Genomic DNA, 26,493 nt, shown 5'->3' with positions numbered 1-26,493 from the left:
TGGCAACGGGGTTTGTAGATGAGACAAAAAGAGTGGTGTTTTAGTTTATTGGCTACACTGTTTTCGAAGATATGCTAGCACACAGTAAGTAATACAGATATCCTTTAAAGCAAGTGTCTAAAACTCAAATTACCTGGGGGGTTGCAGGAGGTAGAGTTGGGGCCGCACAAAGTATATCCATCCATCCATCCCTCTTCTTCCGCTAAGCCGAGGTCGGGTCGCGGGAGCATTTTAAAAATGTTCCTGTCAGACTTTCTGACAATAAAATTGCATTTGTGTCTAAAATACTTTAATTATGCACGCAAGTCATTTGAATTGAATTGAAGTATTTATTTCAAACCTGCACTGTACAACAACACATTTTTTTAAAAGCTTGGCAGAGACATTTGTGGAAGGCTTGAAAAGGGGTTGGATGAAGCAGGTGCTTATAAAAACTCAACCCCTTTGTCAGGCTTGTCCCCGATAGTTTGACTATGTCTTAGTTTTTCCTCTGCTTTTGTCTTTGTTTCCTGTCTTTAGTTCCTGTCAGCACTCTTATTTTGGTTCTGTTTCCTTTTTGTCTCCCTGAGTGCTGTCTCCCGTCAGCTGTGGCCGATTGGCACCTGGCCACACCTGGTGTCAATCAGCGAGCCACTATTTAGACCTGCTTTCTCCTCCAGTCAGTGCTGGATTATTGTCATTACCTCGTGTCGTGTCGTCGTTAGTGCGGTAAGCTGTTCCTGTTAGTTCCTGTAACTATTTACAGTTTGCTGTCTCCTAGCTCCTTGTTTTGTTTTGTCAGCCGTTAGCGATTCCCAGTTTTTCTGCTCCTAGTTTCTGTTTGCTGGTTCCAGTTTGTTTGTTCCTGTTTCCTGGTTTGTGTTTCTTCTTTATTTTTACATTTTTGGACATTAAATTATGTTTTTTTTATTCAATGCCTGCCACCATCTCTGCATCTTGGGGTTCGTCACCAACACAATGTGACACCCTCTCACTTATTCCACATTTAACATAAACTATATAACACAAGAACAATACAATACAAGAAAAACTATTGTACATTAACAGTACAAAAGTAGCACTGTTAGTATGAGACAAGACGAGACAACACACACACACACTCTGACCATACATCTCTCTCCCATCACTCTCTTTCCTCCTCGTACTTCTTCAGTACTTCTTTTTAAACAGTGTTTCAATTCAACTCATGTTAGGACACGTTTTTAACTCGTCCCCTAAGTTGTTCCACAGAGTGACTCCACGCACTGAAATGCACATTGTTTTTAAAGTTGTTCTAAATGTAGTCAAATATAATTTGTTGTTTCCTCTTAGACAGTAACTTTGGTGAGCATCTCTATCCTGGAATACGTTCTATATATCGGATGGTAGAGAGTTTTGGGATGCCCTAAACATAATTTGAACAGTTTTAAAGTTGATCACATTGTGCACTTTATTTTGCTTTAACTCCATGAATAGTGGATTTGAATGATGTCTGTAGTGAACATTGAACACAATCCTAATGGCCTTTTTTTGCAGAGTGACTAAAGGCTGTAGATGGGATTTATAACAATTTCCCCAGACTTCAACTTAATAGTTTAAATACGACATAATAATTTAGTCCGATTATTGTAATTGGAATTACTCAAAATGCAACGGTGTGATTAATTTATTGGAAATATGATAGTTTAGATTTTTAGCTGAGATGCCTTCTCCAACATACTCATGTCCATCTACTTATCCTGTGTGGTTGACTTGATTGAATCACCTAACATGCAACTTCCCGCACTCGCCAATGAGCTCACACCCCAAGTGAGTGATCGCTGCAGTGGCGACAGTACTCTTATGGATTCATTATTTTTTTCTGGAGAGCAAATTCCGTGTAAAGAACAGGACCGGGAAAGAAGGACAAAAATCAGGAACAAATAAGGGTGCTTGTTTGATTGTTCGAACAAACATTCAATCCACTTTATTTGTATAGCACATTTAAACAACATAAATGTTTCCAAAGTGCTGCACAACAATATTAAAAACAATACTCAAATATTATCCTTAGCTCCACCAATGACTGAATAAAAAAATAAAACCAATATAAAAATAAATATGATTAAAAATGATTTTAAAGGGTAAAACCAACTAAAAACAATACATTGAAATCAACATTTTAAAAAACACAGAGGACCACACAACTCATGAAGTGTTAAAAGCCAAAGAATAAAAGTGGGTCAAGAGACGAGACTTAAACGTTATTTTTTGGAAGCTCGTTTTGTACTTGACTTTGTTTATAGGGTTAAGCGCAATAAGTGTTCAACTTCAGCCTAAACCAGGGGCCCGCGAGTTTGAGACGTTATTTTGCACCCAGCACCTTAATACGTCATTCTAATGTTGGTGCGGCCCGCAAGTTTTATATGACTCCCAATTTTCAGTGTTCCTCCAGGGGTGATCATTCTCCCTAATTTCACTGTCTTTAGCGTCCTCCACAATCTGTACAAACAGCATGCCAACCCAGCCACATGTTGTATTTGGCGCATGTTGACGCAGCGTGCGACTGCAAAATCATAGTTGATCAACAGCCATAATACGGGTCACACTGAGGGTGGCCGTATAAAGAACTTTAACATTGTTACAAATATTTTCCTACATTGTGAACCCACACCAAACAAGAATGACAAACACATTTTGGGAGAACAGCCACACCGTAACACAACATAAACACAACAGCACTAATACCCAGAATCCCATGCAGTCCTAACTCTTCCGGGCTACAATATACACTCCCTCCCCCCTCAAACCTATCCCCCTATTGTAGCCCGGAAGAGTTTGGGCTGCATTGGATTCTGGGTATTTGTGCTGTTGTGTTACGGTGGGGATGTTCTCCCAAAATGTGTTTGTCAATCTTGTTTGGTGTGAGTTTTCAGTGTTGCGTATATTTGTAACAGTGAGAAAGTTGTTTGTACGGCCACCGTCATTGTGACCTGTATGGCTGTTGATCAAGTTTGTCTTGCAGTCACTTTTGTGGGTCTGCAGAAGCCGCAAACAATATAGTAGGCCGGGACACTGTTTGTATGGTGTAAAATCGGACGAGACGTCAGACTGTAGAGGATGCTTAAGGCAGCTCCATCACGGCAGGCCTTTAAGATTGTTCTCCGGGTGTAAACTCGGAGAATGATTGCCCCGGGAGATTGTTTGTAGGGGCACTGATTTTCGGGTGTTTCCCGGAAAGTTGGCGAGAGTTGGAAACTATGTTGCTAGGCCGGGAAAGCCATTCAAAGAAGGAGAATTCATTAAAAAGTGGATATTAGATTTTTTTTAAGAAATATTTTCTTGCGCCCCAGCCTCCCCCAGTTTCTGCATCCATTGGCCCCCAGGTAAATTGAGTTTGAGACCCCCTGGCCTAAACCCTTTCGGTCTGCAACATTTTTTTTTTAAATTTACGGATGTACAACTATTTGTTTATGAATGTACATCTGTTTGTTTATGTAAAACAGTTTATTTGTTGACCACTGACCAAATAAATAATAAACTAAATCACTAACTAACTAAAACACTCCAATGTGAGAGCAGTTCGAATATGGAAGGGCAGAGTGTTCCAGAGCTTAGGGCCGACCACAGAGAAGGCCCTGTCTCCTCTAGTTTTAAGTCTGGTCTTGGGCACCACGAGCTGGAGCTGGCTCTCAGACCTCAAAGCGCGCGCAGGAGTGTAAATTTGGATGAGGTCCGAGATATATTGAGGTGCCAGTCCATGTAAAGATTTAAAAACAAACAGCAATGTTTTCAAATCAATTCTAAAATGATCAGGGAGCCAGTGCAAACTCTCAAGAATTGGTGTTTTTTGCTGGCGTTTCCTGGCCCCTGTTAAGTCATGCAGCCGCGTTCTGGACTAACTGCTTTTTGGCTAATGCCAGTATAAAGTGCATTACAGTAGTCCAGACCACTTGAAATAAAATCATGCACGACTTGTTCAAAAAGGTTAAACGATAAAGACGGTTTTACCTTTGCTAAAAGACCAGGATGATAAAAACACGATTTTAAAACGCCATTGACTTGTTTGTCAAGTTTAAAATCGATGTCTATAGTGACGCCAAGGCTGGTGACCTTGGGACGTACCACCAGGGCCACATAACACTCGTAAGAACCGGGCTCTGCATCCGTGTTCTCGTTCCTCCCAAAAAATGTTTAACATCTTTCACACTGAAGTCATCCAAGCATGCATTTGTGGACTTTGCTTTTTGGTGTCTTCCCCAAGCTGTATCCACAAATCGAGAAGCATGCAATTGTCCAACTTGTCTTCTTCAGAACACTTGTGTTCTTTTCCATTTCTTCAGGTGGTAATGAGGAGTCGGAGCTGTACGAGCTGCAAACTGCGAGGGAGTGGTTGGAGGACGAGGATGGGGGCTACGACGACGACGACACCCTGGCGTCGTCCCCTTCCGTCTGGGGCACGCCGCGTCAGAGCTCCCTCGAGCCGACCTTCTCCTACATCGCCATCGCTGAGCCCGAGGCCTTGGGAGCATCGCGGAGCCACCGGGACAGGCGTAGGGTCAGCTCTCGGGGGAGCCGCTCCTCCATTGCGCGCACGGACACCCCAGACACGTCATTGGACTCCCCCGACGTCGACTGGGACCCCGAAGGCTTCCTGAGCAACGAGCACGAGGAGGCGTCAGAAAGCAGCGAGCAGGAGAGGGTGGAGATGAGAACACTAAGCCCAAGGAGGAGAAGGGAGAGGCCAGCTGAGACCGTAACAATGCAGCCATGTCCTCAAAGTGTAGAGGCCGATGCTGGGATCCAAAGCCAGGAGAGATGTTCAATACAGACTGGGTCGCTTCCTTTAGCATCATCGCAAACACAGATACTTCCAGGTAGGAAAAGTACTACATTTCCATTATCTCCATTTGTCTACGCACGCTACAGAGTGCACTGCTTGGCTGCAGCCAGTAGATGCAGTCTCGCCAGACCCCTTTAAGGTGGAACTGCACTTTTTTTTTTAAATGTTGCCTATTATTCACCATCCTTATGAGAGACAAGAACATGTGTCGTTTTTAATGCATTCTAACTCATAAATAAAAGTCAGCTTACCATCGAGCCATTGGGAGCCATGACATCATTGCGTCTGTTACGGTTATTCCGACCATAAAACACAATAAATAACTTTCCAAAAATGACCAGCAATCCTCCGTTTACATTTTGTGACTTGAATATTAACTCGAGATGTCTGGTAATATCGGCAGTCCGATAAATGCTTTAAAATGTAAAATCGGAAATTATCGGTATTGGTTTCAAAAAGTAAACATTTTTATGACTTTTTAAAACGCCGCTGTACGGAGCGGTACACGGACGTAGGGAGAAGTACAGAGCAGTTGCGTCTCTCAGTCGCCAGCCCCTCCCCCATCCCCTCTCCCACACACAACACAGGAATTGTAGCACGGCTGCACCATGAGGAGTTTACTTGAGACGTTTGATGACCTCATCAAACCGCCGCGAGCGCAGCATAACAACAGCAAGAGTGTGTTGTTGCCGGTGCTGTAGCCCGGCTAACAAGCGAGCCGCTCGGTCACTGACTAACGACATGGTTTGGGATTATTTTAAAAGTGTGTCTGACGGATAAAAAACTGGCAATTTGCAATGACTGCAAAAAGTTGGTTAGGCGAGGACGAACCAAGACGTCTTCCTTTAATACGAGCAATTAGATGTCCCACCTCTTCAACAATCATAAGAAGATACATGATTGAATACAAGCGGAAGATGGATGAAAAGCAAACAGAGAAAAAAAGTAGTACCACACAGTTGTCGCTTAAAGACTCCGCCGAGAAAAAACAAAATACGACAAAAACAACCCCTGTCTCAACGCAGCATCTCAGAAGCTCTGAATGACTGTTAGGCCACTTCAAGCACTCACCGCTAGCTTGCAGCACATTTGTGTTACTCATACAAATACGTTAGAACAGGGCAGATTGAGCCCAGTTTATAATTTCCTGTTATACAGTATACCAGGCAGTCTTGCACTAAAGGAAGACTATGTTATTGTTTACTTTATTACTCTAGTATACTCTGGACTGAAGCTGTGTGCCTTCATTGTTTTTGTAGCTGTTGTTTTGAGGCATGTTTAAAAAAATTAAAAAATAATACACATTGTGAAAGTCAAAGTGTAGTACTTCCCATACTTGTAGTGGGTCTCAGGGAGAGCATGTCCTAAAGTCCAAGCTGCTGTTCTAAAAAATAATGCACTTTGTGACTTCAATAATAAATATGGCAGTGCCATGTTAACATTTTTTTCCATAACTTCAGTTGATTTATTTTGGAAAACCTTGTTACATTGTTTAATGCATCCAGCGGGGCATCACAACAAAATTAGGCATAATAATGTATTAATTCCACGACTGTATATATTGGTATCGGTTGATATCGGAATCTGTAATTAAGAGTTGGACAATATCGGATATAGGCAAAAAAGCCATAATCGAACATCTCTAATATTAACTAGTTATTAGAAATATTGTTGTTATAAGCTCTAACATTATATTCCTACATTTAGCGGCGCATTGATCAGAGAGAGGTAACGTCCTTGTGCTGCTGTATTGACATCATGAGCTGGTGAGCTGCTTTCTCGCCTTGGGGCTTGTGAAAGTTTAGTCTAAATTTTAAATCGTGTCTCTCACCTTCTTAGTAGAATTTGGTTGATCAAGTGTCATCCAATTTGTACCTGGAAATAGCGAAAAAGACACAAAGTGGCTTGGTTCCACCCCCCTTTTTTCTTCAAGAGGATTAAGAGTCATTCTTCATCTAAACGGTAATATATATTATTACTAAGGTTTATTTGAAATAGGGACGGATACAAAAAACATAGACATCTGAAACAGTTATCTAATGTATGCATCATAGTGTTTGTAGCCAAAGCTAATTTACAACACTTGTCCCCAACAAACAACTACAACACAGATCCAACATCATTAAAATAGGAAAATAAAAATAATAAGGCAAAAATTAGTCAATAATAATGATAATAGAAATAATACGGACAAAGTGCAAACTAGATAAAAGCCGATAATAATAATAACAACACAAAGTGCAGACTAGATAAAAAACAATTAGTAAAAACTAAACATGGGAATATGATTTCTGGTCAACTAGCCATAATTTTGTTTGTTTTTTGAAAGTGACAAGTGCAGATATACTTTTCACGTTGTCAGGTGAATATCAACATCCTGTCAGTTGGCATTCCAGTGAGAGCAGACATTGTACAGTAAGTTATGTTTTATAATGTTTATTGGCTCTGGTGAAGTCTGTGGTGAGTAACATCGGTGATGTTGTCAAAGGAGAAAGCTAACGTTGTGATGCATATGTAAAATTATTGCGCCGCAAAATGCTTAAAATGATCAAAATATGTAAATATTACATGGTACTGTGAATGGAAATTTTACAAAATTACATTTAATCTTACAGCATTTATATATACCTTGATGGAAGTGTTTGGAGGTTTTAGGCGCTTTATAGGCAGTATAAAGTGACTCCTATGGGCTCTATTGTAAGTAAACTTTAGGTTGCATTTGTTTACTAGTTAGAATGCATAAAAAAAACTAAAACATATGTGTGCTTGTGATTGTGAATGATGGGCAAAATTCCTCCCAAAAAAGTTCTTGGTATACAGTTGGGCAAAAAAGTATTTAGTCAGCCACCGATTGTGCAAGTTCTCCCACTTAAAATGATGACAGAGGTCTGTAATTTTCATCATAGGTACACTTCAACTGTGAGAGACAGAATGTGAAAAAAAAATCCAGGAATTCACATTGTAGGAATTTTAAAGAATTTATTTGTAAATTTTGGTGGAAAATAAGTATTTGGTCACTTCAAACAAGGAAGATCTCTGGCTCTCACAGACCTGTAACTTCTTCTTTAAGAAGCTCTTCTGTCCTTCACTCGTTACCTGTATTAATGGCACTTGTTTGAACTCGTTATCTGTATAAAAGACACCTGTCCACAGCCTCAACCAGTCAGACTCCAAACTCCACTATGGCCAAGACCAAAGAGCTGTCGAAGGACACCAGGAAAATAATTGTAGACCTGCACCCGACTGAGAAGACTGAATCTACAATAGGCAAGCAGCTTGGTGTGAAGAAATACACTTTGGGACAAATTATCCACTGATAATCTCCCTCGATCTGGGGCTCCACGCAAGATCTCATCCCGTGGGGTCAAAATGATCATGAGAACGGTGAGCAAAAATCCCAGAACCACACGGCGGGACCTGGTGAATGACCTGCAGAGAGCTGGGACCAAAGTAACAAAGGTTACCATCAGTAACACACTACGCCGACAGGGAATCACATCCTGCAGTGCCAGACCTGTTCCCCTGCTTAAGCCAGTGGATGTCTAGGCCCGTCTGAAGTTTGCCAGAGAGCACATGGATGATACAGCAGAGGATTGGGAGAATGTCATGTGGTCAGAAGAAACCAAAATAGAACTTTTTGGTATAAACTCAACTCGTCGTGTTTGGAAGAAGAAGAATACTGAGTTGCATCCCAAGAACACCATACCTACTGTGAAGCATGGGGGTGGAAACATCATGCTTTGGGGCTGTTTTTCTGCTAAGGGGACAAGACGATTGATTCGTGTTAAGGAAAGAATGAATGGGGCCATGTATCGTTAGATTTTGAGCCAAAACCTCCTTCCATCTTTGAGAGCTTTGAATGGTTGACCAAATACTTATTTTCCACCAGAATTTACAAATAAGATCTTTAAAATTCCTACAATGTGAATTCCTGGTTTTTCTTTTCACATTCTGCCTCACAGTTGAAGTGTACCTATGATGAAAAGTACAGACCTCTGCAATCTTTTTAAGTGGGAGAACTTGCACAATCGATGGCTGACTGAATACTTTTATGCCCAATCTGTAATTTGGAGTTAAATAGAGAAATGTGAGTAATGCCTATTCATTCGAATTGCATCTTTAATGATGATGTCATCCCTAATGACGACGATGTCATGCTCTGTCTTCCCAGCAGAGACGACAACCTCAGCCCCCATGCCTGAGTCACCCGTCGCCGAGGAAAACGCAGCAGAGGAGTCCCCACGACCCACCGACCCTATGTCCTCGTCGCCTGCTGTCGTCACTCAAACCACTCAGGAACAGCCGTGTCAGAACTCGTCCTTCGACCCCTCAGAAAGCCCCCACATAGCAGGTACCAAACCCCCACCTGAGGTTTCTTTCTTATAGCCTCGTCTCAGCTTGTGAATGGAAAGCGATCGGATTTCACATTGATCCTTCAAGCTCAGATAGATGCTCACCCTTGAAAAGTCCTGCCTCTCAATCGTGTCTCCATAGAAACCGTCTCTCTGGGAATCCGGAACGATCAGCTGATTGTGTGGAATGTATTCCTGGCATGGGAAGAAGTCGTCAAAACACACGGTACGCCATCGCTTCTGAGTGTATTGTTTAGCTTTATTTACAGCTCGCTGCTAGCTCGTAGTTGTTGTGGCGGATCAAAGCAAAGCGCAAGATAACATCCTGTCTTCCAGCTGGGCGGCATTTTAAGTGGACCAGTCAGTTAGAAAAGAGCTGCGGTCCTATTTTAGTTGTGTGTGTGTGCGTGTGTGCGTGCGTGTGAAAGTGGCAGGGGTGTACGATGACCCCTCAGACTTTTGATAAATGTGCCGTCAAGATGATGACAAGAGTTTAGGGTGTCCCGAATAAATAGCTCACATTAATCTATTGGAGCATCATGTTTCTACACTCTTTGTCGCTGGGCTCTGCTACCACGCGTCAGACCAATAATAGATTTTATCATACAGTCAGTGGTTTTCCTTTAGTAATTTGTTGGAAGGATCAGAAGAAAACCAAATCGTACAAAGCAGGAATGTGCCGACCGATCCAGTACGGAACGGTTTTCTTGAAAATGTACATGATCATCGTTAATTGTTGCCTTTTAATGCCGATCACAAACGCAAATCCTCTCTGGCTTATGTTGTATTTATTTTTAGTCCCCTGGCTGACAAGCTGGCACTTATTTATACACAATTACACAGTGTGGAGCCGATCCCTTAAGCTAATAATAATCGCCTCCATTACCACAAAATGGGAATGTCCGATAATAACGGAATGCCTATATTATCGGCCGATAAATGCTTTATAATGTATTATGGGAAATTATCGGTATCGGTTTCAGAATTATCAGTATCGGTTTCAAAAAGTAAAATTTAAGACTTTTTAAAACGCTGCTGTGTACACGGAAAAAGAGAAGTACAGAGCGCCAATAAACCTTAAAGCCACTGCCTTTGCGTGCCGGCCCAATCACATAATATCTACGGCTTTTCACACACAAGTGAATGGAACGCATACTTGGTCAACATCCATACAGGTCACACTGAGGGGTGGCCGTATAAACAACTTTAACACTGTTACAAATATGTGCCACACTGTGAACCCACACCAAACAAGGACGACAAACACATTTCGGGAGAACATCTGCACCGTAACACAACATAAACACAACAGAACAAATACCCAGAATCCCTTGCAGCACCAACTCTTCTGGTCGCTATAATATACACCCCCCCGCTAACCCTTCCCCCCCTACACACTTCAACCCCGCCCAGCTCAACCTCCTCATACTCTCTCAGGGAGAGCATGTCCCAAATTCCAAGCTGCTATTTTGAGGCATGTTAAAAAAAAATAATGCACTTTGTGACTTCAATAATAAATATGGCAGTGCCATGTTGGCACTTTTTTCCATAACTTGAGTTGATTTAGTTGGATATTATTTTATTTTGCAGCTATACTCTGTAAAAAAATGTGTATCAGAACCATGTAAAACATCCAAAAATGTATTTTTGATATAATAAATGATTTAATATACTTTCAGTTGATGTTTGGTAAGTTTAGCTCTTCACTACACCTTTGACAATATATTTGCCTTGTTTTCGGCTAATTGTTAAAATGGGTTCACATGGTGACACAATTTAACTCAGCCTCTCATCGGGCAAAAACAACACTAAGCATTTTCCTGCTGCACTTTGAAGTAATACAGGCTTTCGTGATCATCTGAGCAATTTGCCACTGTCGTGTCTTCACGCGTACGTAACAACCCCCTCCCACACTTCTTCAGTGTGGCTGTGGGCGGTCCTGCAGGAAAAAAAATATTTATTTTTGGGCTCTCTCAGCTTGGGGCTGCTGATCAGGCAGGGGCTGGCCAAAAACAGTTCTCAGGGGGCGCTCGAGGGGAACACGGTGGCACTAGAGAGGGTGTAAGGGGAAGCGCTTGAGGCGGATACCAAGATGGCCAGCAAAGGTGAGAATGAAGCAGAAGTAGTACTTGTTACTGTTATTCATTATTACTTAGGGCTGTTTTCAGCAGGTGGAAAGAGAGAAACTTATAGTCGTCTTGACTGTTTGGCATGAATGTGGGTGGAATTAGTCAGGAAACAGCTGCTCCCTCAACTTGGGAGCTATGTACGGTAGATATGTTTGCAATTTACACTTTCACCAGGTATTCATTCATTCAACAAATTTTAACGTGGCAGCAGTTGCTGAAATAGAAATGATGTCATGTGTGTGCACCATGGTGTTGTGTTGCTTTGTTGACTTGGCTAGAAACATTTTATTTATTTACATCTGATTATATTGAATTGCTCTAACTAGTTATAGGCAGGTTATTTACATGCTTACGTTATTTCCTTTAAAATATATAACAGTTTGGGTTTCAGATGCGTCTGTATTGAATGCGGTGGAAAAGTTGCATTCAAGCGAGCTACTTTGCAACATATTCACTATAAATTGATTACCATGAATTGATTAACGTGGACCACGACTTTAACAAGTTGAAAATCTTGCCGTTTAGTGGTCAATTGTACGGAATATGTACTGTACTTTGCGATCTACTAATACACGTTTGAATCAATCAATCAAAGCTGGCTTGGCATCAGAACTGCAGAATGGATTTTGTCCCAAAATGAGTTGTCATCTGCTGTGACTCTCACACACACACACACACATTGCGCTGTGATACTTTGGAATCATCCATTCTGCTGACAGGCCAGTCCATTCTAGGAGCCCAATGTTTTATTCTACAGCCGTCAAGAGTGTGGCAAATATCAGACCATTTCATTAAGTATCGTCAGAGTTGAGCATCGGTTGTGCCAGAGGTTTATTTTGTACATGTTGAAAACAAAACAAAAAAATAATAATAATATTGAGGGGGAACATTATGGGAGTAGGAGTTTATTTTGAACATGCTTACAAAGTTACATCAAAAATCAAAATTGATGACAGTTCAGCTTGTCCGAAAGGGGGTAGGAAGAAGCAAAGCTTATTTACTACTAGTCACAATACAATGAAATGCAGATACAGAAACCAATACTTCACACAAAAAAAACACCTAAAAACTGAAAACAATACATATCCGACTCCTTATTTGTAAATGAACCACCTAGCTTTCTTGCCTTTATCATCTAACATGAATTGACTTACGTGGACCCCGACTTAAACAAGTTGAAATAAGTATTCGGGTGTTACCATTTAGTGGTATATGGAATATGTACTGAACTGTGCAATCTACTAATAAAAGTTTCAATCAATCAATCAGTCAATCAAGTATACCAGTGTTTCTTAACCATGGAGCCCATTGTTGGGCCGCGAGCGCTGCCAACAAATATGTGTTTGTGGTACTCCGTTGTAATACACGTTTCCACCACTTGTGGCAGTAATGACAATATTAAACAAACAGAAGAAGTCTAGAGCTGAAATCTTAAGAGAAGTTTCTTATGCTCAAAAATATGACTATAGAGGTTAAGCTGTATCGTCATTTGCACTTTAATTTTATTGACAATTTAGTTTAAAAATATATGTATATATTATTAGACTTAGACTTCCTTTTTATTGTCATTCAAATTTGAACTTTACAGTACAAATAAGAAAAAAATTTCGTTGCATTAGCTTTTGGTAGTGCAGGATAAAAAAAAGCAATAAGGTGCAGATATAAATAAATATATTACTGTACAGATAAATATATTGCACTTATGCAAATGCATCTAGGATTATGGATGTATGTTATATTGTCTTTTTTATTCCAGCGAGTTAATCCATTTTGGGGGGAGTTGAGGGGTTAATTTAATTGTGATGCGTTCAAGAGTCTTACGGCCTGAGGGAAGAAGCTGTTACAGAACCTGGAGGTTCTGCTTCCTTCCTTCGGAGGATCATTTATTCATTCAGTTAAAATGTATTTATTTTAGCACGGGGTGATTTTATGTACATTTATTTTACCTCAGTTTCTGAGTCCTTTCCTTTTCAGTATATTTTATTAGTATATATTTATGTAATCAGCCTGGCCTAAGCCTTGATGATAATTTTTGTGATCCACACATTCTTTTGTGTTAATTTACAAGGCTTAAGCTGTTAAACTGTAAATAGGCTGGATATGAATATTGAATATGACTCAAATCAAGAGTGAGAATACTAATTCAGTGTTAATATTTGAGTGGGTCCCGGACCCCTCTGTAGTTGAGAACTCCTGATCTGTACAATGATTTATTCACTGCTCTTATTCTAATATTGTCATGTTTTGTGGTCACGTTCTGTTTTGTTTTGGATTCATTGGGCACTCTTGTTTGTTTTGTCACCATAGTGAATTTTTTTTTTAAGTGAACTATATTTATATAGCGCTTTTCTCTAGTGACTCAAAGCGCTTTACAGAGTGAAACCCAATATCTAAGTTACATTTAAACCAGTGTGGGTGGCACTGGGAGCAGGTGGGTAAAGTGTCTTGCCCAAGGACACAACGGCAGTGACTAGGATGGCGGAAGCGGGAATCGAACCTGCAACCCTCAAGTTGCTGGCACGGCCACTCTACCAACCGAGCTATGCCCCATGCCAACCCATCAGTTTTCACCTGTTATGTGTTCACGACTCACGCACCTGATTTGTCTGGACTTACGCACCTGTCATCACTGCACCTATTTAAGCCTGTAGTTGCCAGGCAGTCAGCCTTTGGATAACACCTATGTTATCCATGCTGATGATCCATGCTCTTTTCTCGTTCCAAGTAAGTTTTCGTTATTCATGCCATAGTTTGCAAGTTTTGTTTTATGTGCATAGTTTACTTTATAGTCATAGTTATGTTTTCAGAGCCAAGTTTTGTACCTCCGCTGTGAGCGCCTTTTGTTTATACCCATTTCTTTTTTGGTAGTACTTTCGAGGTATTATTAAAAAATGTCAATACCTTCACGTCGTGTCTGATCCAGTCGCTTTGCAACATGGGAAAACAAACCTCACCAAAGTCCACGCTTTGACAAATATGTTGGAAATAACCTTTATCGAACACATTTTTTGCCACAACCATACACATATTTTGGAAGATACACATACAAGTAACCCGTTTTCTCTAAGTGAATCATTATCTGAGATAAGATTTTAAGCGTGTTTATTGATTAGATGACACATATTATGGTGTACCATGACTGTAATGACGCCAACTATAGTCTCCACGGCAGGTGTTGCCCGGTGACGACAAAGACTGGGTAAACCAAGCCGGTGTCTGGGTGGGAGAAAAAAAGTGGGTGCCGCTCACGGCTTGACGCCTGGCAGCAGGTGCTGTGAAAAGGCTACATTTAAATTCTCGTCCGCCGCTTGCTCCGCTCTGTCATCTGAGGGCTAATTTTAGCCCCAGCTCAAGCTTGATGTGTCCTCTCAGCTTGCTCCGGGGCTCTCATGTTGGAGTCTTCCTCACTTCGCCCCCTGCTGTTTCTATAGCTTGCTTCCCACATACTCGATGTCACTTAAAAGGACAGCTGTGTTATGGGGCTGCCGCCACGGCTTGTTCCAGCATCCTTTGCATGATCTTAATAACAAAGCAGTGTGGCGGAGACTAGGGTCCAGGTATTCCACCCAGATGTCTGAGGTAGGGGTGAGATTTAATTGATTTAGGCGCGCAATATAGAGGCACCTTTAACCAATTCCCGTTAAGCGTTAGAACCTTTATTTAACCAGATAAGAAACCCATTGATATCAAGATCTCTTTCACAAGAGTGACCTGGCCAAGTGGTCACAGAGCAGTTTCCAAAAAGTAATACGTTAAGACATACATTTTAAAGTACATCAAAGAGAACTGTAAAACGATAAAGATTTACCCCTTTTAAGGCACTGCACAAACGTCTCTCGCTGTCTGTCCCTCAGGACAGAACGGAAGGTTCCGAATGGAAGTAGTTCAGTGAGTTTCAGTTTCGCCTGCAATGCATTCCATGCTAGGAGCAGAAAGGCCAAAAGCTCTTTTGCCAAATTCCGTCTGTACATGGGGAACAGTAAAAACATACAAATCGTTAGAACGTAATGCATAAGAGCTGATTTTTCTTTGTAACAAGGTACACAAGTATGGAGGCCTAAACCTGAAAGAGCCTTATAAATGATAGTCAGCCAATGTGTGTATCTGCGTGCACTCAATGAAGATTAGTCTGACTTCATATACAGTTGACTCACGATCCACTCTTCCCTCACTCGTGAACAAGACTCCTAGATACTTGGACTCCTCCACTTGGGGCAGGGTCTCCTACCCAACCCGGAGATGGCACTCCACCCTTTTCCGGGAGAGAACCATGGACTCGGACTTGGAGGTGCTGATTCTCATTCCGGTCGCTTCACACTCGGCTGCGAACCGATCCAGTGAGAGCTGGATATCCCGGCCAGATGAAGCCATAAGGACCACATCATTCGCAAAAAGCAGAGACCTAATCCCGCGGCCACCAAACCGGAACCCTTCAACGCCTAGAAATTCTGTCCATAAAAGTTATGAACAGAATCGGTGACAAAGGGCAGCCTTGGCAGAGTCCAACCCTCACTGGAAACGTGTCCGACTTACTGCCAGCAATGCGGACCAAGCTCTGACACTGATCATACAGGGAGCGGACCGCCACAATAAGACAGTCCGATACCCCATACTCTGAGCACTCCCCATGGGACTGCCCGAGGGACACGGTCGAATGCCTTCTCCAAGTCCACAAAGCACATGTAGACTGGTTCGGCAAACTCCCATGCACCCTCAAGAACCCTGCCGAGAGTATAGAGCTGGTCCACAGTTCCGCGACCAGGATGAAAACCACACTGTTCGAAGAGTGGATCGTGACATCGACAGGCGGATCGGTGCGGCGTCTTCAGTAATGCGGACGTTGTACTGATCCGTTGTGGTGAAGAAGGAGCTGAGCCGGAAGGCAAAGCTCTCAATTTACCAGTCGATCTACGTTCCCATCCTCACCTATGGTCATGAGCTTTGGGTCGTGATCGAAAGGATAAGATCACGGGTACAAGCGGCCGAAATGAGTTTCCTCCGCCGTGTGGCGGGGCTCTCCCTTAGAGATAGGGTGAGAAGCTCTGCAATCCGGGAGGAACTCAAAGTAAAGCCGCTGCTCCTCCACATCGAAAGGAGCCAGATGAGGTGGTTCGGGCATCTGGTCAGGATGCCACCCGAACGCCTCCCTAGGGAGGTGTTTAGGGCACGACCAACCGGTAGGAGGCCATGGGGAAGACCCAGGACACGTAGGGAAGACTATGTCTCCCGGCTGGCCTGGGAACGCCTCGGCATCCCCCGGGAAGAGCTAGACGAAGTGGCTGAGGAGAGGGAAATCTGGGCTTCCCTGCTTAGGCTGCTGCCCCCGCGACCAAACCTCGGATAAGCGGAAGAAGATGGATGGATGGATGGATATACAGTTGACATTGGTGGGTGAGACTACGACAGCCAGTAACAAATCTTTGTGCTGAGTGAAAAACAGTGTCCAAGGACTGGAGACATTTAGATGAAGCACTAAAATAAAGCACGTCTCCAAAATCAATTACGGGTAAGATAGTCGCTGTCACCAATTTCTTTCTGACATTAAGAGAGAAGCAGTTTTTATTTTTAAAAAGGAAACCAAGCTTTACCCTAAGCTTAGCGCAGTGTTTTTTAACCTTTTTTAAGGCAAGGCACATTTTTGTCATAAAAAAAATCCGGAGGCACACCACCAGCAGAAAACGTTAAAAAATGTACTACAAGGCTATTTACGTTGTTGCTATCCTTTTTTGTGTGGACATTGTTGATTGTCGCGTCACATACGGATGTACTTTGTGGGCGCCGTAAGTTTTTGCTGTCGTCCAGCATTCTGTCGCTGTTTACTTTGTAGCCAGTTCAGTTTGACTTTCGTTTTGCGTAGCCTTTTCCTTTCCCTTTCCCTTTCGTTCATTTTGGGTTTAAGCATTGCACACCTTTTTTACCTGCACCCTGCCTCCCACTGTGGTCTGCATATCGGGATTGATTGATTGATTGAGACTTTTATTAGTAGATTGCACAGTATAGTAAATGGGTTGTACTTGTATAGCGCTTTTCTACCTTCAAGGTACTCAAAGCGCTTTTGACAATACTTCCACATTTACCCATTCACACACACATTCACACACTGATGGAGGGAGCTGCCATGCAAGGCGCCAACCAGCACCCATCAGGAGCAAGGGTGAAGTGTCTTGCTCAGGACACAACGGACGTGACGAGGTTGGTACTAGGTGGGATTTGAACCAGGGGCCCTCGGGTTGCGCACGGCCACTCTTCCACTGCGCCACGCCGTACATATTCCGTACAATTGACCACTAAATGGTAACACCTGAATAAGTTTTTCAATTTGTTAAGTCGGGGTCCACGTTCACAACAAACCATCTTTGTCTCACCCGACACATTCCGACTTTTACAAAGCAATGCTGCCACCTCCTGACAGGGAGTATTACGTGGTTACCCAGCCGAGCTTTACACGGCACAGACACTAAGCAACGGCACATTATTGGCAGAGTATTTGCAAAAAATATTTTTGGCATAAATTAGGTGAAGTTGCATAATTTCCCACAGCACACCAGACAATATCTCGCGGCACAAGTGTGCCGGGGCACACACAGTGGTTGAAAAACCCTGGCTTAGAGACCATGTTGCTAATATGGGCTTTAAAGGAAAGCTCCTGATCAAGACTAAAACCATCCATCCATCCATTTTCTACCGCTTATTCCCTTTCGGGGTCGCGGGGGGGCGCTGGCGCCTATCTCAGCTACAATCGGGCGGAAGGCGGGGTACACCCTGGACAAGTCGCCACCTCATCGCAGGGCCAACACAGATAGACAAACGACATTCACACTCACATTCAAACACTAGGGCCAATTTAGTGTTGCCAATCAATCCCCGGGTGCATGTCTTTGGAAGCCGGAGTACCCGGAGGGAACCCACGCATTCACGGGGAGAACATGCAAACTCCACACAGAAAGATCCCGAGCCTGGATTTGAACCCAGGACTGCAGGACCTTCCTATTGTGAGGCAGACGCACTAACCCCTCTGCCACCGTGAAGCCTTATTTACTAAAACCATAGTACTTGTAATTTAAGACCTGCTCTATGGGGTTTTCCATTTGATGTTACATCAATCCATCCATTTTCTACTGCTTATCCCCTTTTGGGGGTCGCGGGGGGCGTTGGCGCCTATCTCAGCTACAATCGGGCGGAAGGCGGGGTACAATATTTGGAATATTTTCCAGTAGCACCCTTGAGTGAGAGAAAACCATTTACTTGCTCTTATATGTATTTAAAACCAATTTAAGATCAAATAAGCGAGCCTGGATGACATCAAAGGCAGCTTGTAAAAACTCAAAAGCCTGAGTGATGGAGGTTGAACAAAAATAAATAATAGTGTCTTCTTTTTATGTTAGCCGTTCACCATTAGAGACGTGTTTGGAAAAGCAACCCAGTGTTTTCCTCAAACCGCCGCATTGGTGGCATCTGCATATGTCACATTAGTGACCCTGACGTGATCTGAACACGCACGCAACCTTCTGATTTGGAGTCAGACGCATGTTAAAAATGAATCGTCTTTTCAACACGTCTTCCTTTCTCTTTCCAGTGATGGACTTGATCTACTGGAAGGACACAGAGCGAACGGGCATAGTGCTGACGGGCTTAGTGGTGGTTCTACTGAGCTTGTTCCAGCTCAGCGTCATCACAGTGGTGTCCACGTTGTCTCTGATCATCATGTGTGTCACCATCCCAGTGCGCGTCTACTACAGAATACTCTACACCCTCAATTGGGGCGACGGAGTACACCCTTTCAAGTAAGTCATTGAAGGGGACCAGAAGTTGGGACTTACGCTATACTTAATTGAGTCAATTGTATATTTTTAAATATATTCAATGTTTTATGATTGAAATGCAGTCCAGTAAAGGTGCGTTTAAAATATAAAACACGTCAACATACTACAGAAAAATTTGAAATCAGTCTGCTACACAACCAGTTATTACATGAGTTGATAGATGAAACAAGTTGTTGCACAGTAGCTAAATATGTTATTCCCCAGTGAAGCAGCAGTAAAAAAAACTGTAAGCTAATTAAGACCATGAATTGGTTTACATCAGGGGTGTCCAAAGTGCGGCCCGGGGGCCATTTGCAGCCCGCAGCTAATCGTTTACCGGCCCGCCACACATTCTGCAAAAATTGTAACATTGATAGTATTGCAAAAATTAAAAAAAAAACATTAAAAAAAAGTGGGACTCGATGAAATCTAATGAGAAAAAGTGGCAATGTTGACACAAAGCTGCCATGCAGGCAGGTTTTTTTTCCTTTTGTCTATATTTTCTTTTTTTTCCATTGCACCAAAAAAAAAAGGACAAAAAAAATCTATGTTACAATGAATTATTCCCTAAAAATGATCACTTTAAAATGTTTTATGTGGAAAAAATATTGGATATGTTGTGTGGTTGGCATTTAAAAACATCAAAGTTTTGACAAAAGAGCATAAAACAAACAAAATAATAGTTCAAACTTAAAATCGACAGATATATCGGAAGTTGATCTTGAAATTTAAGTGTTAAAAGTAAAAAAAAACTAATAAAAATGCATCACTTTATGAGTGGGGAACCTTTCAGATCTCAAATATATTTAGTAGGATTTTATTTAACTTTTTACTGTAATTACTCAAAAATATTAAATAATTAAAATCAATAAATGGGTTGTACTTGTATAGGGCTTTTCTACCTTCAAGGTACTCAAAGCGCTTTGACACTACTTCCACATTTACCCATTCACACACACATTCACACACTGATGGAGGGAGCTGCCATGCAAGGCGCCAACCAGCACCCATCAGGAGCAAGGGTGAAGTGTCTTGCTCAGGACACAACGGACGTGACGAGGTTGGTTCTAGGTGGGATTTGAACCAGTGACCCTCGGGTTGCGCACGGCCACTCTTCCACTGCGCCACGCCGTCCTGCAATGGTGTCCTGCATTATTGATCTTTGAGTGCTTTAATTGCTAAATAAAGGAACTCTCCTGAAGGAATCAATAAAGTACTATCCATCTATCTATCGAAATACTGCATATTTCAGTTTTACTATAAAAAACAAAGTTGTCTTTGACAGAAAGGGCATAAAACTTTATTTGTTTTACTTGATATCAACCTCAAGTTGATATAGAGATTTACTCTAAGCATTGAATTAAAAAAAAATAATAATAATTTGACTTATTTTTAACATTTTAGTGACTAAGACCCTCTATGCTCCGCAGGAGCATATATTTTGTTATGGTTTGAAAATGAAAAATATCGAAATTAAATTTTTCCGTGTGCGGCCCTGTGGAAAAAGTTTGGACACCCCCAACTTAACAAGTTGAAAAACTTATTCGGGTGTTACCATTTAGTGGTCAATTGTACGGAATATGTACTGTATTGTGCAATGTAGTAATAACATTTTCAATCAATCAATCAATCAAACCAATTCAGTGGCCTGGATTTCAGCTAAAATAACTTGCCTGTAATTATCTTTTTTTGTAAGGTGCGCTGGAAGCCGGCAGACCCGTCAGCGATCCTGTTCTGTCTCCCTGTAATGTTTGTCTGATCTTGAATGGGATTGTGCTGAAAATAGTAATTTTCCTGAAGGAACTCTCCTGACGGAATGAATAAAGTACTATCTAATCTAATCTAATCTAATTTGACCCATCCCCTTGTTAATTTTTGGTGATTTAACCCCCAATTCCAACCCTTGATGCTGAGTGCCAAGCTGGGAGGTAATGGGTCTCTTTTTTACAGTCTTTGGTATGACTCGGCCGGGGTTTGAACTCACGACCTACCGATCTCAGGGAAGACACTCCATGAATTGATTTAGGTGGACCCCGACTTAAACAAGTTGAAAAACTTATTGGGGTGTTACCATTTAGTGGTCAATTGTACGGAATATGTACTGTACTGTGCAATCTACTAATAAAAGTTTCAATCAATCAATCAAAAAACTGTAACCACTAGCCCACCGAGTAGGTTAAGAAATTAAATGCATACAATTAATCCTTTTCCAGACCTCGGATGTATTATCCACATATTTTATAGAGAATAATCATAGTTTTACATGTAGAAAACAATGTGGAATAAATATAAATGACGAAAGAAATGATTTAAAATCCAGTCAGATGCAACTGTGGTACTTTGCTACAAATTCTTTCTTGAATTCAGTGGTGTTTCTCGCCTTCTTTATCAACATAATGTTTAAGGCACACAAAAATTCTACCAAGAATGTTCAAAACAGATTCGTAAGAAAGAAAGTAGGTACAGTTGTTCCTCTTTAATTGCTGTTAATTGGTTGTAAACATGACTGCGATAAATGAATTTCCGCAAAGTAAAAATCATTGATTACAACTAGATATTACAAGTATTGTCATAGCTAAAGCATAACAACCTGGTTTGTTCCCGACTTTCCAAATCTGTTTCTCTTAACATTATGAGAGCCCTCTAGACATAGAACAACACCCTTTCGTCACCTTTGTACTCTTTCAATACAATATAGTAGTGCTGCCTGATGCTGTACAGCAGGGGTCTCAAACTCACTGTGCTCAACAAATAAATATGGCATCTCCCACTTTTCCTGGAATTGTCTTGGCTCATCACCAACATTTTTCTTCACTGTAGGCTTTGAAAAAGACATGTTTGGGGTTGTGGAATATATTTGTATTTAGCCGACGCACACAGAATAATGTTATTTCCGCAACGCGTGTCGTTCCGCTTTTCCTCCCTACAGCAACATGGTGGTCGCCGGATAATAGCCGATAGCAAGCGCAAAAAAGTGCCAGCTCCCGGAGTGTTATCCGGCGTCATATAGAAATATATGTAGTGTTCATTGTGTGAAGCAATACAAATGAAACAATTAAAAAAAACAAATAACGGTGGGAATTGGTCCAGGTTATCGGGGACTGTTATTACTGACGGACAGGTGTCGCGGTGTGACTGCAGCCAGGCATGTAAGAAAACCCTCGTCTCCATGGCAACGTCTCTGTCGCTTTCACTCATTTGCCGCTTTTCCACTAATGCAGGGGTAGGCAACCCAGAACGTTGAAAGAGCCATTTTGGACCCAAATAACACAAGGCTGTCAAGCACCACCAAACTATTAAACTTTCATATTAAGGTGGGGGCCACAAAATAACATCTCGCGGGCCGCAATTGGCCACGTGTCTGAGACCCCTGCTGTACAGGGTGCCGAGATGGTTTGGTCTCTTCTCGTGGCCAATTTGTAGCATTGATATTTCTAGTTCATTCAGTCGTTTTTATGCTTGAACATTATTGTTTTGGGCCAAAATATTGTACAATATGTTTAAAGAAATACAAAAATATCCCAAAGGAATGAAGCAATGTGGTGAAGCCGCATAATTTGATGCACAATGTGACAAGGGATGACTGTATAACCTAAAAGGGACATCCATCCATCCATTTTCTACCGCTTATTCCCTTTCGGGGTCGCGGGGGGCGCTGGCGCCTATCTCAGCTACAATCGGGCGGAAGGCAGGACAGAGATATATATTTTTAATCTAGTTTTAAAACCAAAAAATTGACAGTACAGTTAATAATGTAAATCTATGTATGTATTTTTTTAAATTATAATGATAAAAACATATGACATTGTGTAAGCTGATGTTTTTGTAGAAATTGGCCTCCAAAGTCTTCTTAGTTCAATAACTAATGTTGTGTTTGTGTGAACAGGAGCAGAGATAAAAAGAACAGGGGGCAGAGATTATAAGTTTACTTTTATCAATCAATCAATCAATGTTTATTTATATAGCCCCAAATCACAAATGTCTCAAAGGACTGCACAAATCATTACGACTACAACATCCTCGGAAGAACCCACAAAAGGGCAAGGAAAACTCACACCCAGTGGGCAGGGAGAATTCACATCCAGTGGGACGCCAGTGACAATGCTGACTATGAGAAACCTTGGAGAGGACCTCAGATTTGGGCAACCCCCCCCCTCTAGGGGACCGAAAGCAATGGATGTCGAGCGGGTCTAACATGATACTGTGAAAGTTCAATCCATAGTGGCTCCAAGACAGCAGTGATAGTCCCGTCCACAGGAAACCATCTCAAGCGGATCAGCAGCGTAGAGATGTCCCCAACCGATACAGGCGAGCGGTCCATCCTGGGTCCCGACGAGCGGTCCATCCTGGGTCTCGACTCTGGACAGTCAGTACTTCATCCATGGTCATCGGACCGGACCCCCTCCACAAGGGAGGGGGGGACATAGGAGAAAGAAAAGAAGCGGCAGATCAACTGGTCTAAAAAGGAGGTCTATTTAAAGGCTAGAGTATACAGATGAGTTTTAAGATGAGACTTAAATGCTTCTACTGAGGTAGCATCTCGAACTGTTACCGGGAGGGCATTCCAGAGTACTGGAGCCCGAACGGAAAACGCTCTATAGCCCGCAGACTTTTTTTGAGCTCTAGGAATCACTAATAAGCCGGAGTCTTTTGAACGCAGATTTCTTGCCGGGACATACGGTACAATACAATCGGCAAGATAGGCTGGAGCTAGACCGTGTAGTATTTTATACGTAAGTAGTAAAACCTTAAAGTCACATCTTAAGTGCACAGGAAGCCAGTGCAGGTGAGCCAGTACAGGCGTAATGTGATCAAACTTTCTTGTTCTTGTCAAAAGTCTAGCAGCCGCATTTTGTACCAACTGTAATCTTTTAATGCTAGACATGGGGAGACCCGAAAATAATACGTTACAGTAGTCGAGGCGAGACGTAACAAACGCATGGATAATGATCTCGGCGTCTTTAGTGGACAAAATGGAGCGAATTTTTGCGATATTACGGAGATGAAAGAAGGCCGTTTTAGTAACGCTTTTAATGTGTGACTCAAAGGAGAGAGTTGGGTCGAAGACAATACCCAGATTTTTTACAGAGTCACCTTGTTTTATTATTTGGTTGTCAAATGTTGAAGTTGTATTATTAAATAGAGGTCGGTGTCTAGCAGGACCGATAATCAGCATTTCCATTTTTTTGGCATTAAGTTGCAAAAAGTTAGCGGACATCCATTGTTTAATTTCATGAAGACACGCTTCCAACTGACTACAGTCCGGCGTGTTGGTCAGCTTTAGGGGCATGTAAAGTTGGGTGTCATCAGCATTATCTCTGCTCCTTTTCATTCATTTATTTTAATATTGCATTATTTGTATTTAATATTGAGAGAATGAAATGAAAATGGAATGGAAATCGAAGTGCTGGATGACAAATGTCTTCGGTCCCATGGTGGGTTATTTTCAGTCATACTAAAACCCACTCAACATGTAGGATTCTGCGTATACAAAAACAGGTACAAACCTTTGGCAAACAATTTTCTTTGAAAGCTGAATCCCACAACAAATGAGGCATAGGAAAATAGAAGTACTTCTGTGCTATGTATAGTTTGTGATTATGTCATTCTCTTGCATGTGTGTGTTAGGTCCTACTTGGACATGGACATCAGCCTGAGCGGAGAGCACGCTGACCTGGTCATGCAGAAACTCATCGTTATGACTCTGTCTGCCGTGGACAGTCTGAAAAGACTCGTCTTTGTGGGAAACCTATTTGACTCTCTCAAGGTGAGCAAAGACAATCTCTCTAAATTCAGTCGGTCTCTCGCATTCTTCCATTTCCTACGCCGTCCATTCTGACTCCTTCCATCACCGGCTGCGACGGTAGTGCAGCGGCCTTCTGATTGTACTTGCTAAATGTGTCCGCTATTACTGGCGACAACTGTCACTCACCTTGACATAATTATGCTTATCATGTGGCACAAGGAAATGTACAAAGTCATTTGTTCATCACAGGACATAAAGGCCTACTGAAACCCACTACTACCGACCACGCAGTCTGATAGTTTATATATCAATGATGAAATATTAACATTGCAACACATGCCAATACGGCCTATTTAGTTTACTAAATTGCAATTTTAAATTTCGTTCGAAGTATCCCGTTGACGTGACGTCACGGATTGTAGCGGACATTTTGTTCCAGCCCCGCTCCCAGCTATAAGTCGTCTGCTTTAATCGCATAATTACACAGTACTCTGGACATCTGTGTTGCTGAATCTTTTGCAAATTGTTCAATTAATAATGGAGACGTCAAAGAAGAAAGATGTAGGTGTGAAGCGGTGTATTGCAGCTGCCTTTAACAACACAAACACAGCCGGTGTTTCCTTGTTTACATTCCCGAAAGATGATGTGACGCTTTACTATGGAACAGAGCGGTCAAGCGGACATGGTTCCCTACCACATGTCAACCAGCAGGTTTCGGTGAAAATTTTTTTTATTAAAAAGTCGGCTCTTACCGTAGACATGAGCGGAGAGCTTGCGTCGTTCTTCGTGCACCTGTCAAAGAGGCAGCTGCGGACTCTCTTGCCTCCTCCGACCGGCCGCCCCCGAACGTGGGACGCTTCCACCGTGGAGGAAAGGGGAAAAAAAAAATCTCAGCCCGGCCCCAACGGCTGCCTTCGCTTCGCCTCGTCAAGAAATGTGGCTTCCCTCAGAGACACTGGCGGGCACCACACCCGTGGCCACACCCCTACCACTTTCAGGTACGACCATATAATCTCACTAAAACACTTGTAACACAATAAGCAGATAAGGGATTTTCCAGAATTATCCCAGTAAATGTGTCTAATAACATCTGAATCGCTCCCACTGGCCCTCGTCTATTTTATATATATATATTTTTTTCTAGTCCTTCACTCTCACTTTCCTCATCCACGAATCTTTCATCTTTGCTCATATTAATGAGGAAATTGTCGCTTTCTCGGTCCGAATCACTCTCGCTGCTGGTAGCCATGATTGTAAACAATGTGAGGATGTGAGGAGCTCCACAACCCGTGACGTCAAGCGCACATCGTCTGCTACTTCCGGTACAGGCAAGGCTTTTTTATTAGCGACCAAAAGTTGCGAACTTTATCGTCGATGTTCTCTACTAAATCCTTTCAGCAAAAATTCTTTCAATATCGCCAAATGGTCAAGTATGACACATAGAATGGACCTGCTATCCCCGTTTAAATAAGAAAATCTCATTTTAGTAGGCCTTTAAGATCCAAACATGCGTCAAAAATGGTGTCCTTCAACTTTTTATGACTTTTTTCATTGAACAGTGTTGATAAAACAAATGTACTAATTTACCCACTAGATGGAGTTCTTACTCCAAGTACTGCATTGACCCAAATTAGTATGAAAAGATGTGTCAGCTCATATACAT

The 26,493-nt window shown here is 42.0% G+C and overlaps 1 protein-coding gene across 6 annotated transcripts in view; it reads left to right on the top strand.

Annotated features, from left to right (window-relative positions):
- The window catches only part of rtn2a (reticulon 2a), a 72,058-nt gene that overhangs the window by 23,130 nt on the left and 22,435 nt on the right, over positions 1–26,493 (top strand). For 3 of the 6 annotated variants that reach the window (XM_061878634.1, XM_061878638.1, XM_061878639.1), the window contains 5 exons: positions 4,302–4,835; positions 8,973–9,152; positions 9,269–9,379; positions 18,859–19,066; positions 24,713–24,851. In XM_061878634.1, coding sequence (XP_061734618.1) covers positions 4,302–4,835; positions 8,973–9,152; positions 9,269–9,379; positions 18,859–19,066; positions 24,713–24,851 — 1,172 coding nt within the window. Of the gene's footprint in view, positions 1–4,301; positions 4,836–8,972; positions 9,153–9,268; positions 9,380–11,100; positions 11,259–18,858; positions 19,067–24,712; positions 24,852–26,493 lie in introns of those variants that run through there. The other 3 variants (XM_061878636.1, XM_061878637.1, XM_061878640.1) reach the window with 3 other exon arrangements.

The sequence above is a fragment of the Nerophis ophidion genome, linkage group LG18 (genome assembly GCF_033978795.1).
Source record: "Nerophis ophidion isolate RoL-2023_Sa linkage group LG18, RoL_Noph_v1.0, whole genome shotgun sequence".
Classification (NCBI taxonomy): Eukaryota; Metazoa; Chordata; class Actinopteri; order Syngnathiformes; family Syngnathidae; genus Nerophis; species Nerophis ophidion.
This window is presented reverse-complemented; position numbering and strand designations above follow the sequence as displayed.